Source organism: Leptodactylus fuscus, chromosome 2, assembly GCF_031893055.1.
Source record: "Leptodactylus fuscus isolate aLepFus1 chromosome 2, aLepFus1.hap2, whole genome shotgun sequence".
NCBI lineage: Eukaryota > Metazoa > Chordata > Amphibia > Anura > Leptodactylidae > Leptodactylus > Leptodactylus fuscus.
This window is the reverse complement of record NC_134266.1, coordinates 168,814,826-168,829,626: the sequence shown is the minus strand read 5'-3', so window position 1 is coordinate 168,829,626 and position 14,801 is coordinate 168,814,826. Positions and strand designations below refer to the sequence as shown.

Here is a 14,801-nt window from a genome sequence, read left to right as displayed (position 1 = left end):
AAAAACATGATTTATAATAAAATGAGCACACTAATTCCAAATATGAAGTCAGAATTTGCCTCACATGTCTAGATTTTAAGTTATACCTGTAAAGCCTGTTCGGTTATAATATTAATGCTTTATATATTGGAAATATTCCAATGAACATACCCAGACCTGTCCGGCACCAAAACTTCACACTTTCATCATCGACACACCAAGTTAGCTGCATACTATGCAATGCATACAAAACAAACATGGTATCAAAGGAACATAACACATCAAATCCATAGTGTGTTCCTTATATAAAGGTCAAGTAAACAAATGTACTCCTAAACCACAAAGGATAACATCAAAACACAAAGAAAAACAGGGGAGGAGTACTCAAAATATCAGGTTAAAAGGATACAGATTTTATTGATAAATATAAGATAGAGACATACAATAGTGAAGGACAAATACCATCAGACAAAGGGTGTCTGAACTCAAGGCAATTAAATAGAAATAAAAATGGGTATGTAAATTTGAAAAGTATGTATATCTACAAAAATTACATAAAGGTAAGTATGGTAAAGGTACCTATAGTGACTGTAGACAATATACACAGTACTATGACTGATAGTTCTATATCTATAAGAGCACATAGAAAGATTATAACAAAGGTCTGTCATAAACACATTCATTATATAGTCAAAAGTGCAAGTGCATATATATATATATATATATATATATATATATATATCAAAATGGAAGTGAGTACAAAAGTAAACAAATATATACATATGCAGTGTGCGAGATGAACAGTAAATACACCTCTAGACTCAAAGTGAGCGTATGTACACACACACACAATTTTTTTTACATAGAGGTAAGCATGGTAAAAGTACCTATAGTGACTATAAACAATATACACAGTACTACCAGTGCCGCACCTCCCATGAGGCGACCTGAAGCGACCGCTTCAGGCGGCGCTATGCCAGGGCCACGGGGAGGGCGGCATTTTTTGCTGACCTAAGCCAGGGTCACCGTCACTGAGCGGTGGATTGGGGAGGCTGCTGGAGCAGCACTGCTCCAGCGGCCGCCCCTCACGCTCAGGCAGAGAGCAGGTCCTCTCCCTGCCTGCTCTCTGCCTGCTAAAGACGATCGCTCTGCTGGGCCCCACCCCCTCCGCTCGACCCTGCCCCCTCCGCTCGGTCCGCCCAGCCCCCTTCCACTCGGCCACACCCCCTCCGCTCCGCCCCCTCCTCCGGGGAGGGGGGCTTTCTGCCGTCCGCTTCAGGCGGCAGAAAGCCATGGTTCACCCCTGACTATGACCGATAGTCCTATATCTGTAAGAGTACATAGAAAGATTAAGAGGGACCATTGTGATGGTACACATAATAACTATCCAAACACATAGAGGCCCTAATAGGCAGAAGCTGCATCACACACCTGATACATTCGTTATATAGTCAAAAGTGCAAGTGCATATATATATAAAACAAATGGAAATGAGTACAAAAGTAAACAAATATATACATATGCAGTAGATATAATTGACATGCTACGATTTGCAAAGCCGTGTCCGCGCTGCGATTTTTTCCACAAAGTGGGGATGGGATTCGCCGCGGATCCCGCAAGGCAAATTGCGGCATTTCTGGTCTGTGGGGCCCCGGCCTTAGGGTTGAGCCGATCCTGAGATAAGCTCCGATTTCGATCCTGCTGGAAAAGATCGGGTCGGAATTCCGATCGCGATGATGAAATTTACTCGATCGACGATCGGAATCCGATCTTTTCCTATCCCAATCGCTCAACCCTACTTTTAACCTAATGATATTTTGAGTACTCTCCCCCTTTTTTGCTTTGTGTTTTGATACTATGCAATGAAAAGTGATGTCGGTTTCTGTACTGATGTAAATGGTCTTATGATGGAGTTAGATGGTGCACACAATATTGTAAGCGGTCATTTTCTTGTGGCCGGCGGGCATGCGCAGTTGGCTTTGCCCTAGGCCCGAGGCTAGAAGTTTGAAGTCTGCACTGGAAGAAGACGCGTGAAGAGGATGTTCCTGAATAAGATGGAGGCGGCGCTGGAGAGTTCTCTCGCAGCATTGGGAACGCTCCCAGTGCTGTTTGAGTGCTGGGGACCACCCCCAGTGCGGCAAAAGAACTCATTTGCATACCGCCGAAAACTGGGATTTATACCGAATGGCGGTGAGGAAAAGACATCTAAAGGTAGGAGAAGAATAGCCTTTCTTAAGGCTATTCCGACGTGTTAGTGAGAAAAAATTTAGTTTTAATGATAGGATCCCTTTAATGAGATGTCATTAAATAAAATAGTAATAGTAATCTGGGAAAGATAACAGTAGGCTCTGTTCACATCTGCATCATCGTTTTCTTTTAGAATGAATGCCATGATGTAGTTGTGGTTATGTTTTGCAAAGGGTCCTGACTAGAGATGAGTGAGTACTGTTCGGATCAACCGATCCGAACAGCACGCACGCATTGAAATGAATGGATGTAGCCGGCACGCGGGGGGTTAAGCGGCCGGCCGGCGTCAAAGCAGAAGTACCAGGTGCATCCATTCATTTCAATGCGTGCGTGCCGTTCGGATTGGCTGATCCGAACAGTACTCGCTCATCTCTAGTCCTGACTTGTCAGATCCTATTCACTTATAATCGTGTTTATTGTGTTTATAGCTTTCCTCATCTTGATGACAAGAATAGTGCTGCATACTGAGCTATAATAACGGACAATTCCACAGATGCTCGTCCATTAATGTCTGTTACCCATAGTCTTTAATGTTAAAAAATTATCGCGCTTGAAATCTGTCATAAAACTGTTATTTTTCACGGACAGAAAAGTTCTACATGCAGGATTTTTTGTCTGTGAAAATTAAAGGACATGTAAGGGATTTGGTGCAAATGGCCAATAACGGTCATTAATGGCAAAGGATAAAATTCCGTTGAAATTAATGGAAATCTTAAGGGACTTGTGATAGTTCTGCTAGTGTCTGTAGCTAAAATCTTGTAACAGACACTTCTGATGGTCACTACAGACACTACTATGAATGACCCCTAAGGCTCCACATTGCAGAAATACAGCGTTTTTTTTGTTGTAGATTTTGCAGCTGTTTTTTGAGCCTAGTCTGGAAAATACAAAGGACGCACTTAGACATTTCCCTCCAGTGAAATCCACTCCAGATTTTGGGAGCCTTCACACGGAGTTTACGCTCCGCTCATTCTGAACGTAAACTCGTGAGCGACGTAAAAAACAGATCCCATTGACTTCAATGGGTGCTGGCATACGCGCGTATCACATTGAAAGCAATAGGTAAAAAAGCCTCCCATTGATTTCAATGGGTAGCGCGCGTATGCCGGCACCCGTTGAAGTCAATGGAATCTGTTTTTTACGCCGCTCACTCTGAAAGAGTTTACGTTCAGAATGAGCGAGTGTAAACTCCGTGTGAAGGCTCCCTTTGACTCAAAAAACACAGCAATATCTGCAACAAAAAGAACTATGCGTTTCCACAACGTGGAGTCAGACTTATGGCTGTTAAATTGCATGGAAATGCTGATCAGATGTCCTGAAGTCTCTAGCACTAATATCGACAATCTTCCTGAAGTTTATTTTGCTAAAATTGAAGAATTGTGGAAAGTTGTTGCAAAATGTTTTTGTATCACATTACTGACAAGGTAGTTGAAGCTATTGCAGAATCAGTAGTCAGTTCATGTTAACTCCACGTTCACACATCACAGACTATATTATATAATATTTATGTCTGGTCACCAGCCGTGGGCACATCTGTGTGTACTTAACTAGGACATCTAAAACAACTCACACTCTTTGATGTGCCTTCAATGGGAATACTGAATACTGGGTCTCCTGTGGATAACTGTTCATCAGTCTGAATAAGAACATTTGCTGGGTTTACATGGAGACAAAATAGCAGATTCCAGTGTCTTGGAACTGAGAGCAGAATAAAACGTAACATTTTGAATGTATAGATGTAAATGTAGCAACTGTAGCTGTAGTATAAGGCAGGAGACACACTTGGCGAAATTGCAGCTATGTAGCCTCTGCAAATTCCAGGAGGGATAACATGTGGTGATTTACAGTTGTATATAGTGGGTGGGATTTAAACAGATTCCATCCACATTCTATGTATAATATCTACAGTGCAAAGTGACTTGCTCAGTGGGTTTTACCTTTTGCAATGTAAAGATTGCAAGGCATGGCGAAACTACAAAGAAATCTGCAAAAAAAAAAAAAACCCTGCATATCAGGCTTGTGTCACTCAAGTGTCTTTTTCTTGTGTTTTTAACTACAATATTTTTTTTTTACTGTAAAAAAAACTCCAAAAACAGCACACCCAGCTGTTACAGGTTATTCAATAAGAGTTTTTGAATAACCATGCATATTTGTCATTTTCTTCATTTCATGGCTTTTTTTTGCCTTTTTGGGTTTATTTTTTTTAAATCGCTGTATGCTGTGAGTATGGTGTTTTTTCAGTTTTCCTATTGATTCCATTATATATTAAAAAAAAGCTGACAAAATGCTGATGCATTGGTCCCAGTTAAGGAAAAAGCAGCCTCCTATCACTAAGTGCATAACTAATTTCAGTCCTCTAAGACCCAAAAGCTCATGCAGTTCTCGGCCATTGGTGTTCATGTGACCACAGAGCCGGAAGTGGAACCATGGTCTTGTGCGATAATGGCCGGAACCTGATAGCAGCTCTGGAGCTTGCCAGACTCAAACACGTTCCATGCCTGGCCCACGGTTTCAACTTGGTGGTGCAAAGGTTTTTCAAAACCTACCCCAATGTGCTTGAGCTACTGGTGAAAGTGCGGCACTTGTGCGCCCACTTTTGTAAGTCTACAGTAGCCACTGCTAGCCTGAAAACCCTCCAGCAATGCCTAAATCTGCCTGAACACTGGCTGTTGTGCGACGTCACCACACGCTGGAACTCAACATACCATTTGTTGAGCAGGGTGTGTGAGCAGCAGAGACCTTTGATGGAGTACCATCTCCAAAACCCAAGGGTTCCTCAAAGTCAGCTCCCTCAGTTTGTCAACCATGAGTGGCCATGGATGGCAAACTCATGTAAAATCCTACGAGTCTTTGAGGAGTCCACCAAAAGAGTCAGCTGTGACGAAGCATTAGTGAGTGTAACCATCCTGCTCCTCTGTGTGATGTGAGAACCCCTCATCGCAATCAGGGATAACGCATTGCACACTGAGCAGTCAGTAGGAGCAGACCCATCACAGCTAGATACTCAGAGCACACTCCTGTCAGCTTCTCAGCATGGAATGGCGGAGGAAGAGGAGGAGGATGAAGTGGCAGATGATGTCATTCTCACACACGAGGCTAGCGGGGAAGTTCAGTGCATCCCATTGTTTCATCATGGATGAGGCGAAGGGGAGGAGGAAGAGGAGGAAATGGAGAATGACCCTTCCAGTCATGACCCTTCAAGTCATGCGAAGTCATGCCGATTAACACTCTGGCACACATGGCTGACTTCATGTTGGGCTGCTTTTCCAGTGATAAACTCATTGTACATATCATGGAGAGCAACCAACACTGGATTTTTGCAAACCTTGACCCCCGGTATAAAAATAACATCTTGTCTTTCATTCCGGTAGAGGGGAAGACCAATCCCATAAATAATTGCCACAAGCAACTGGTGTAGAATATGATGGAAATGTTTCCATCAACCCTCGCTGGCAGCAGAGAAGAGAGTTCCTCCAAGAGTCTAACAACTGCCATCCGGTCCACACCCACCAGGGGAACACTCTTCAAGGTGTGGAACATGTTAATGGCACCCCCTCGCCAAACTACCGCCACTGAAGGGCCTAGTGTCACCAAGAGGGAAAAGTATAGGCGCATGTTGCGTGAGTACCTGGCCAACCACAGCCCTGTCCTCTCCGATCGCTCTGCGCCCTATACGTGTTGGGTGTCTAAATTGGACCTGTGGCTAGAACTGGCGCTTTACGCCCTTGGAGGTGCTGTCCTGCCCTGCTGCCAGCGTTCTATCTGAATGAACAGTCAATGGATTGACCCAGGATTTGCATCTCCACCAGTGTAAAGCACCCCAACATGAAGTTCCATGTTTCTGCTCCAGCTCACCAGTTCATCCTCCTCCACCATCACAGTTGAAAAACGACATTTAAAACCACCCCATTAAGGCTCACCTCAAGGGCCTAATATTATGCTCCGATACGGCTCTATTCATCCATAGAGGATAATATTAGGCTCCTACAAGGCTCAATTCATACCAAGAGCATAATATTATGCTCCTAAAAGGCTCAATTCATCCCAAGTGCTTAATACTCTGCTAATACAAGGCTCAATTCACCTTAAGAGCCTAATACTCTGCTACTACAAGGCTCAACTCACCTCAAGGGCCTCAATCTCTGCTGGTACAAGGCTCAACTCACCTCAAGGGCTTAAAACTCTGGTGCTACAAGGCTCACCTCACCCCAAGGGCCTGAAGCTAAGTTTGGGAGGGCTCACTCCAAGGGCCTGAAAAGTAATTTTTGTATACCTCAGCTTAAGGGCCTCTAACTTAATTTGGAAGGGCTTACCTAAAGGGCATCTCTAATACTCACATTTCACGGTTCTAATATTTGGTTGAGTGAATCATTTTGTTTTTTTGTCATACAAACCACTTCAGGCCTGCCCAAACACGTCTGCATCTTGGCACAGGCGGGCTGGCACGATGATGTTATTGTCTTGCGTCTTTCACGCCAGAACATAGATGTCTTTATAGTCCTGGTGCTTTGCAGTGATAAGCAGTAGTGGCTGTGGCAGAGGCTCCTCTTGTATTGGCAGATCAGAGGTATGTAAGTATAATTTTTACAAACTTTGGGTATTTTTACACAAGGGGGATAAGAGAGTAATTGGGGACATAGTAAATTTAAGGAAGGACCTATGACAATATAAGTTGTCATAACTAATATAAGGTTATAATAAAAGGGGTATCATTTATAAAGAGATGTCAGTGGGGGCAGTATGAATATAAGAGGCAACAACAATATAAGGGGGCATTGGGAAAGCCTTAAAGAGGTTATCCAGGGAATATTAGACTTTATTGGTAAACTTTGGAGTGGGACATTAAACTGTGGGGGCAGCTGGACAGGAACATTAAACTGGGAGCAATTGGAGGGGGAAATTATACTTTGGGGGCAGTTGGAGGGGGACATTACACTGGGGCAGTTGGAGGTGGCATTAAACTGGGGGTGCACTTGGGGGGGGACATTATGCTGTGGGGGCAGATGGACAAGGACATTATGCTGTGGGGGCAAATGGACGGGGAAATTATGCTATGGGGGCAGATGGCTGACGACATTATATTGTATGGGGCCACTAGGGAGGCATTATACTATGTGAGGGCCACTAAGGGGGCATTATAATTTGTGCAAGTCAGTTATTTCTAAGTAGTGGTGATGGGGGGCCCACTTTTGAAACCCTTGCACTGGGCTCACCAATATGCTAAAAAGGCCCTGGACATGACATCACTCACATAAGTCTTTTCCTGCCGCTGCTGTGCACCTGTGTGTTCATGACATCACCTTGGACTGTCCATCACATGACCATGGACTGATTTTTAACCACTCGAAGTAAGCAGAATGAATGACAGTAAGCAGAGACCTAGAAAAGGAGGAATTGATACAGAAAGTATATTGGAGAATTGTACAACTGTTTATTATACAAACAATAAGATTTGTCTCTCAATATTGGTTTGAAAATGGCCAATTCTTTTAATACAAGTGGAACATTATGGTGCAATTATGTAAGAGGGCATCAGTGGTATAATTTATAAAACGAGACATGAGAAGGTATAATTCATAATGTGGGAATTGGACAGTATTAATTTTTGGTGGTACATTATTGATTAAGAAGTACACAGGGCAATATTAATTAGGTGTCATTATTCATTGAGGGGCACTATTAATAAGTGGGGGCACATAAGAGCATTATTAAATTATAAAGGCACATGGGGTTATTGCTCATTTCCAGGGGATTTTTATAACATATATTTCATAATTAGGGTAACAGTAGGATGGCGACATTATATAGGTAAGGACAATGTGGGTCAGGTGCCTGGAAAAGTGAGGAGCCAAAGATGTCTGTGTGCAACTTTACAGTCTCAACTGGAAGATGTGGCCATGGTGGTCCAGATGAAAAAGACCATAACTACCTCAATATGGCCACTGTAGTGCTGAACCACTAACTATGCCTCTGGTCAGTAAAGTTACGTCTGTACAGTCATGGCCAAAAGTTTTGAGAATGACACAAATCTTATATTTTCACATGATCTGCTGCCCTCTGGTTTTAATGTGTGTTTGTCAGATGTTTTTATTACATACAGAAATATAATTGCAATCATATTATGAGTAACAAAAGCTTATATTGACAGTTAGAATGAGTTAATGCAGCAAGTCAATATTTGCAGTGTTGACCCTTCTTCTTCAGGACCTCTGCAATTCTCCCTGGCATGCTCTCAATCAACTTCTGGACCAAATCCTGACTGATAGCAGTCCATTCTTATACAATCAATGCTTGCATTGTGTCAGAATTTGTAGGTTTTTGTTTGTCCACCCGTCTCTTGATGATTGACCACAAGTTCTCAATGGGATTAAGATCTGGGGAGTTTCCAGGCCATGGACCCAAAATCTCTATGTTTTGTTCCCTGAGCCATTTAGTTATCACCTTTGCTTTATGGCAAGGTGCTCCATCATGCTGGAAAAGGCATTGTTGATCGCCAAACTGCTCTTGGACGGTTAGGAGAAGTTGATCTTGGAGGACATTCTGGTACCATTCTTTATTCATGGCTGTGTTTTTAGGCAAGACTGTGAGAGAGCCGATTCCCTTGGCTGAGAAGCAACCCCACACATGAATGGTTTCAGGATGCTTTACAGTTGGCATGAGACAAGACTGGTGGTAGCGCTCACCTCATCTTCTCCGAATAAGCTGTTTTCCAGATGTCCCAAACAATCAAAAAGGGGATTCATCAGAGAAAATGACTTTACCCCAGTCCTCAGCAGTCCACTCCCTGTACCTTTTGCAGAATATCAGTCTGTCCCTGATGTTTTTTCTGGAGAGAAGTGGATTCTTTGCTGCCCTCCTTGAGACCAGGCCTTGCTCCAAGTGTCTCCGCCTCACAGTGCGTGCAGATGCACTCACACCTGCCTGCTGCCATTCCTGAGCAAGCTCTGCACTGCTGGTAGCTCGATTCCGCAGCTGAAACACTTTTAAGAGACGGTTCTGGCGCTTGCTGGTCTTTCTTGGGCGCCCTGGAGCCTTTTTGCCAACAATGGAACCTCTCTCCTTGAAGTTCTTGATGATGCAATAGATTGTTGACTGAGGTGCAATCTTTCTAGCTGCGATACTCTCCCCTGTTAGGCTATTTTTGTGCAGTGCAATGATGACTGCACGTGTTTCTTTAGAGATAACCATGGTTAACAGAAGAGAAACAATGATGCCAAGCACCAGCCTCCTTTTAAAGTGTCCAGTGGTGTCATTCTTACTTAATCATGACAGATTGATCTCCAGCCCTGTCCTCATCAACACCCACACCTGTGTTAATGGAGCAATCACTGAAACGATGTTAGCTGGTCCTTTTAAGGCAGGGCTGCAATGATGTTGAAATGTGTTTTGGGGGATAAAGTTCATTTTCTAGGCAAATATTGACTTTGCAAAAAAAACTGAAGCAGTAGACTTTTGTAAAAATTAATATTTGTATCATTCTCAAAACTTTTGGCCATGACTGTACTACTCATATCACAGTAAATGCCGTGAAACAATAATAACGGCCATCCACTTGTATACAGCTTCCCACTACACAGCTGCCCTGTATACAGCTTCCCACTACACAGCTGCCCTGTATACAGCTTTCCACTACACAGCCTCCCTGTATACAGCTTCCCACTACACAGCTTTCCACTACACAGCCGCCCTGTATACAGCTTCCCACTACACAGCCGCCTTGTATACAACTTTCCACTACACAGCCGCCCTGTATACAGCTTCCCACTACAGAGTTACCCTGTATACAGCTTCCCACTACAGAGTTACCCTGTATACAGCTTCCCACTACAGAGTTACCCTGTATACAGCTTCCCACTACAGAGTTACCCTGTATACAGCTTCCCACTACAGAGTTACCCTGTATACAGCTTCCCACTACAGAGTTGCCCTGTATACAGCTTTCCACTACACAGCCGCCCTGTGAGACTCTTTGTCCGCTGCGTCACTATTATACACCGTAGAACGAGGTTAATCCAGCAAGTGAACAGCTCAGATTGAGCCACTAGCACACACTGCTGGGGGAAGTCTCGTGATTGGCTGTTTAAATTAAGGCAGAGCCGATTTGCCATTAGCAGCGACACTCCCCTATTCTCACAGCCTCAATAAGGTGGTACAATCCGCTCTGGGTACCAGGCGGGAGCGCGCTGCTCGCAGCTAGTGGCTCAGAAGAGGAGAGCCGCAGCAGTTGCTAGGAGCAGTTCATTGTTGCTGTCATTCATAACTGTCCTGACCTGGCCGCCCCCGCCGAGCCTCCCATAAGGGAGGAGCTGCTGTGACATGTCCTCCGCCACCTGTCCGGGCAGCGGTCAGTCATGAACGACTTAAGCCTGGATTCGGTTGTCCGCTTCTTGAACGAGGGAGGCGGCCGTGTGCCTAACCAAAAGCTGGTGGAGCATTTCCGGCCACTGCTCAATGCTGCGCCCTCCGGAGAAGCCCGGGCCGCGACCCGCCAACTCTTCAAGAATACCGTAAATGAAGTGGCGAGCGTGCGGGAGGAGGACGGGGTGAAGTACGTGTGTCTGCGGAAGAAGTACCGGAGAGCAGCGGAGGCATCCATACCACAACAGCTGGAACAGAGCCCCGTAGATGAAGGCAGCCTACTCACCGGAAACAAGGATGAAACGAGCCCGGAGCACAGCAGCGGGGATGACACAGGGAACGCGGCCAGCACTCCGGAGCCCAGCGATGAGACGTCAGAAGAGCAGCCGCCAGACTCCGGGCCCGGGGAGGAGACGGGAGATGAGTCTCCTGAGAGCAGAGGTTCCCCCGGGTATGACGCACCTCCCATCATCTCTGTGACTGAGGAGCCGGGGGATGATGTGGGGACTCAGGCACCTAAACAGCCCCCGGACCTTCCCGATGTCTTCCACCTAAGCGGACGGACGCCGCGCAATAGCCGCAGGGGCATGCGAGATCCGGTGTCTCCACAGCTGCGCCGGGGAGGGCTTCTGCTCCGGGCCGGGGTGAGAGATTCGGACAGCTCGTCCTTGCACAGCTCGTCTTCTGTGTCCGGGAATGAGGAGGATGAGGGGGCAGCGGGCTCTGTGTCTGGCTCAGCGGCACTGGAGCCACTAGAACACGCGTGGATGCTGAGCTCCTGCCGGGCCCGCTGGGACAGTCTCCAGGAGCTGCTGATCGCCGAGCCCGCCCTCATCACCCGCAGGGACTTCATCACCGGCTTCTCCTGCCTGCACTGGGCTGCCAAACACGGGCAACACGAGCTCCTGGCTGCGCTGCTCACTCACGCCCGGCAGCACAGAGTGCCTGTCAACATCAACGCCCGAGCGTCTGGAGGCTACACAGCCCTGCACCTGGCTGCCATGCACAGCCACCTGGATGTCATCAAGCTGCTGGTTGGGGCGTATGATGCCGATCTGGACATCAGAGACTACAGTGGGCGGAAAGCCTGGCAGTACCTGAGCCCCGACACTGCCCGGGATGTGCAGGCGCTGGTGGGAGCATCACTGGCTGCTGATGAAGAGGAGGACGGGGGGAGCTCAGGATCCGGCCGCTGGCGGCTCTCCAGGGTGCTGCCCTCTCAACTCATCGTACACCGGCTGTCACAGCTCCCTGAGGACGAGCAGGACGGTGGGGGGCGCAACAGAGGGGATATCAGCAGGAAGGGCTCCGGGGGAAGTCGGGGAAGGTCTCGGCTTAATAAGATCAGGTTTAGAACGCAAATTATCCACAGTAACCTGTCTGCTAGAGACCACGTGGAGGACGAGGACAGGATACTCAAGAGCCCTATGAGACACCGGCCCAAATCCAATGTGTTTGGCTGACAGGTACTGCGGCCCCGGAGCCTGCATTCATCTACAGGGAATGTCTAATGCTTATCACCATCTGCCATGCTGGCGGATACAATCTAGTGTTCCCTGTTACCAGGTGAGGCTGTACCTGACAGGTGGTCCATGCTCTCAGAGCCCTCCAGGAACATTACATGTATGTCCATGACCAGCCCTAGTTGTATAAGCTGTGGACTTTTAGGTGTAGCTGCCCTTCAGGTGTGATGTATATTCCGCTACAGGTTACTTAATGCTGCCCCTTTCTATTGGTGAGGTGTTTTTATGGCCTATACATTGTACATGAAGCCAAGCTCAGAACACACAGAGCCGCCTGTAAAAAAAAAGTTTCGAGGTGGTGTCGTGGTTACCATTAGCAACCAATCAGATTTTATTTACCAAGAGCAGATTCAAAAATGATAGAAGCAATCTCATTGGTTGCTACGACACTATTGGCACCAAATGATTTATAGGCATCCTTTACTAACCTAGACAGGTAAAAATGAAAGCTGTAATCTGATTGGTTACTATAGAGTTTCTACCCAGGCCTGTCTTTTTATGGACTAACATTTTATATACAATTACATTGCACATTTTTGTACCTGACGTAACAATAGTTATCTAACTAAGCCAAAGCTGCTACCAGTTCAACACTACAACCTTGTGCCATTGGATAATATTAATGTAAAGGGGGATTGTTTGTGATATAATAGGCTACCTGTCATGTTAGCACCATAGGTGGCTCGGCATCATGCTAAATAATGCGCCAAAACTTTATGTGGCTAAGACTACAGTTCTATTTTTGTACTTTATTTGCCAAGTGCCCAGTTGTAAATCCCAGTGATGATATATCACACAAATAGCACTTTTTGTAAATTAAACATTCCATAAGCTTCTAGAAGTTAATGTCCATCAGCTCAGGCTAAGGTCACACATCCTTGGTGTGGGGCACTATGTTTGCTGACTTATCTTTTTTGTTATTTTTGATTTTTTTTTGACCTTTTGATCCAACTGGAAAGAGAGTTAGAAGGGTACAGTCGATTACACATGGCAATTTCATATAAAAAGGATCCCTGTTAAAGGACGTGGTGAAGGTATTTGCTTACTTATCTATGTCTAGGATCATACTGTCCACATTTCGCTGCTTGTTTCTGTGTTTTAGGCTAAGGCCCCACATAGTAAACCATTTTGCAAATAATGTAAAATACAACATGTGGCCCCGGCCTCAGTGTCATATACAATGTGACATGATGTAACAATTTCAAAGACCAGGACAACACCGTATTTGCAAGACTGGAAATGTGGCGGGATGATCTCAATGAAATAAGGAAAGGCACCAATAACTTAGCGTTAAAGGGTTTTTCTGGACTTTATGGCCAAAAATAAAAGCAAAAAAAAATCATGTTACCTGTCCTGATTCCTACCTGCATCCTCTTAGTAAGATGCAGAAGCTCATTTTGCCTCTAAGGATTGTGAAAAAATGGCCACCACTGTAGTCCTCTATGTAGAACCCATCCTGGGCAGGATTCTTTCTGCTGGTATCAGTGGAGTGAGAAGCGGAGCTTAACATCCTTGGTTTTAGTTGAGGATGTGTTCCAGCATGACACATTACTTCAGAAGTGGTCATTGCCTTAGATACCCTGATACACAACCTGAATAGAAATGAATGCTATTAAGTTCTGTCCTGACTCTGCTCCACCAGCAGCAGGGACCCCATCCAGCATGGATTCTACACAGAGAAGAGAAAAGGCAGCCATTTTTTCACTATCATACACCTAGATACAAAACAAGCTTCAGCATCTTACTAAGAGGATTTAGGTAGGCATCATAGCAGATTCTTTGACTATTTTATTTTATTTTTTTTCCCAATTTCCAGAGAAGCATTTTAAATATTGATGATCTAACCTATGATGGGTCGTTAATTGCAGAAGTGCTGTTTCTGGTAACACTAGGTTCACACTAGCATCACCTCTCCATTGTTTGGGTCCATTGGGGAACCTGTATGACTGAGAGGTGGACTGCTAATATAGCGGTAACCATATTGACTATAATGGGGCCTGTCAATTTTAAACTGAAACTGGTGGAACGTGCGGCCCCTGAGAGGTTAATAGTAGCCTATTGTGGCACAGAACCCATGCACTATTACTACAGTATCATCTCATCATGTGTGTGGAGAAGAAAATCTTATATTCTGACCAATTATCTATCTACTTTGAAAATTGGTCCTAAACTTCTGCTTTAACAGGAACCACTATGGGGATACACAGACAGGTCTGCTAAGTAAATACTGCGTAATTGCAGTTGGTCTTTCCATAATCAGTGATGTGTAAATATGATTATGAAAATTCCATTTACTTAAGTGGAAGCTATTCTGGGCGCTGATTTTCAGAGCAAAATACATAACCAGCATGTGAACATGGCCTAAAACTTCTGTTTACGTTGCTCTTTCCTTTAGGATCTAACCTCCTATGATTAAAGTAGAATTCAAACAATCATTTTTTTTACTGGCCCAATAGAAAGGCACATGATGTAGTGTAGGTAATATTGTTAATGCTAACTGTATTTCTGAATTATTTATGAGCTGTTCCTCAGATGTGTCATGTGACCAACAATCAGATACCCCAACTGACACAGCTTCTACCTGTCTGTACAGAAAGTTAGTTTCTCCATTCATCCCCAAGAGAGTCTCCTAAGGAAGGAATGGAGAAAGAGACTGCTTGTCCATACATGACATGAGATGCTATGTCAGTGGGA

At 45.0% G+C, this 14,801-nt stretch overlaps 1 protein-coding gene across 1 annotated transcript; it reads left to right on the top strand.

Moving 5' to 3' along the window:
• The first annotated feature begins 10,421 nt into the window (after positions 1 to 10,421).
• SOWAHC (sosondowah ankyrin repeat domain family member C) lies at positions 10,422 to 12,057 on the top strand. The gene has a single exon (XM_075262798.1). It carries the CDS (start codon positions 10,578 to 10,580, stop codon positions 12,045 to 12,047), a length of 1,470 nt encoding a protein of 489 aa, XP_075118899.1. The 5' UTR covers positions 10,422 to 10,577; the 3' UTR covers positions 12,048 to 12,057.
• Positions 12,058 to 14,801: the final 2,744 nt, after the last annotated feature.

Coding starts and splice junctions, on each gene's coding strand:
- SOWAHC (XM_075262798.1), top strand. CDS start 10,578: ATGAACGACTTAAGCCTGGATTCGGTTGTCCGCTTCTTGAACGAGGGA.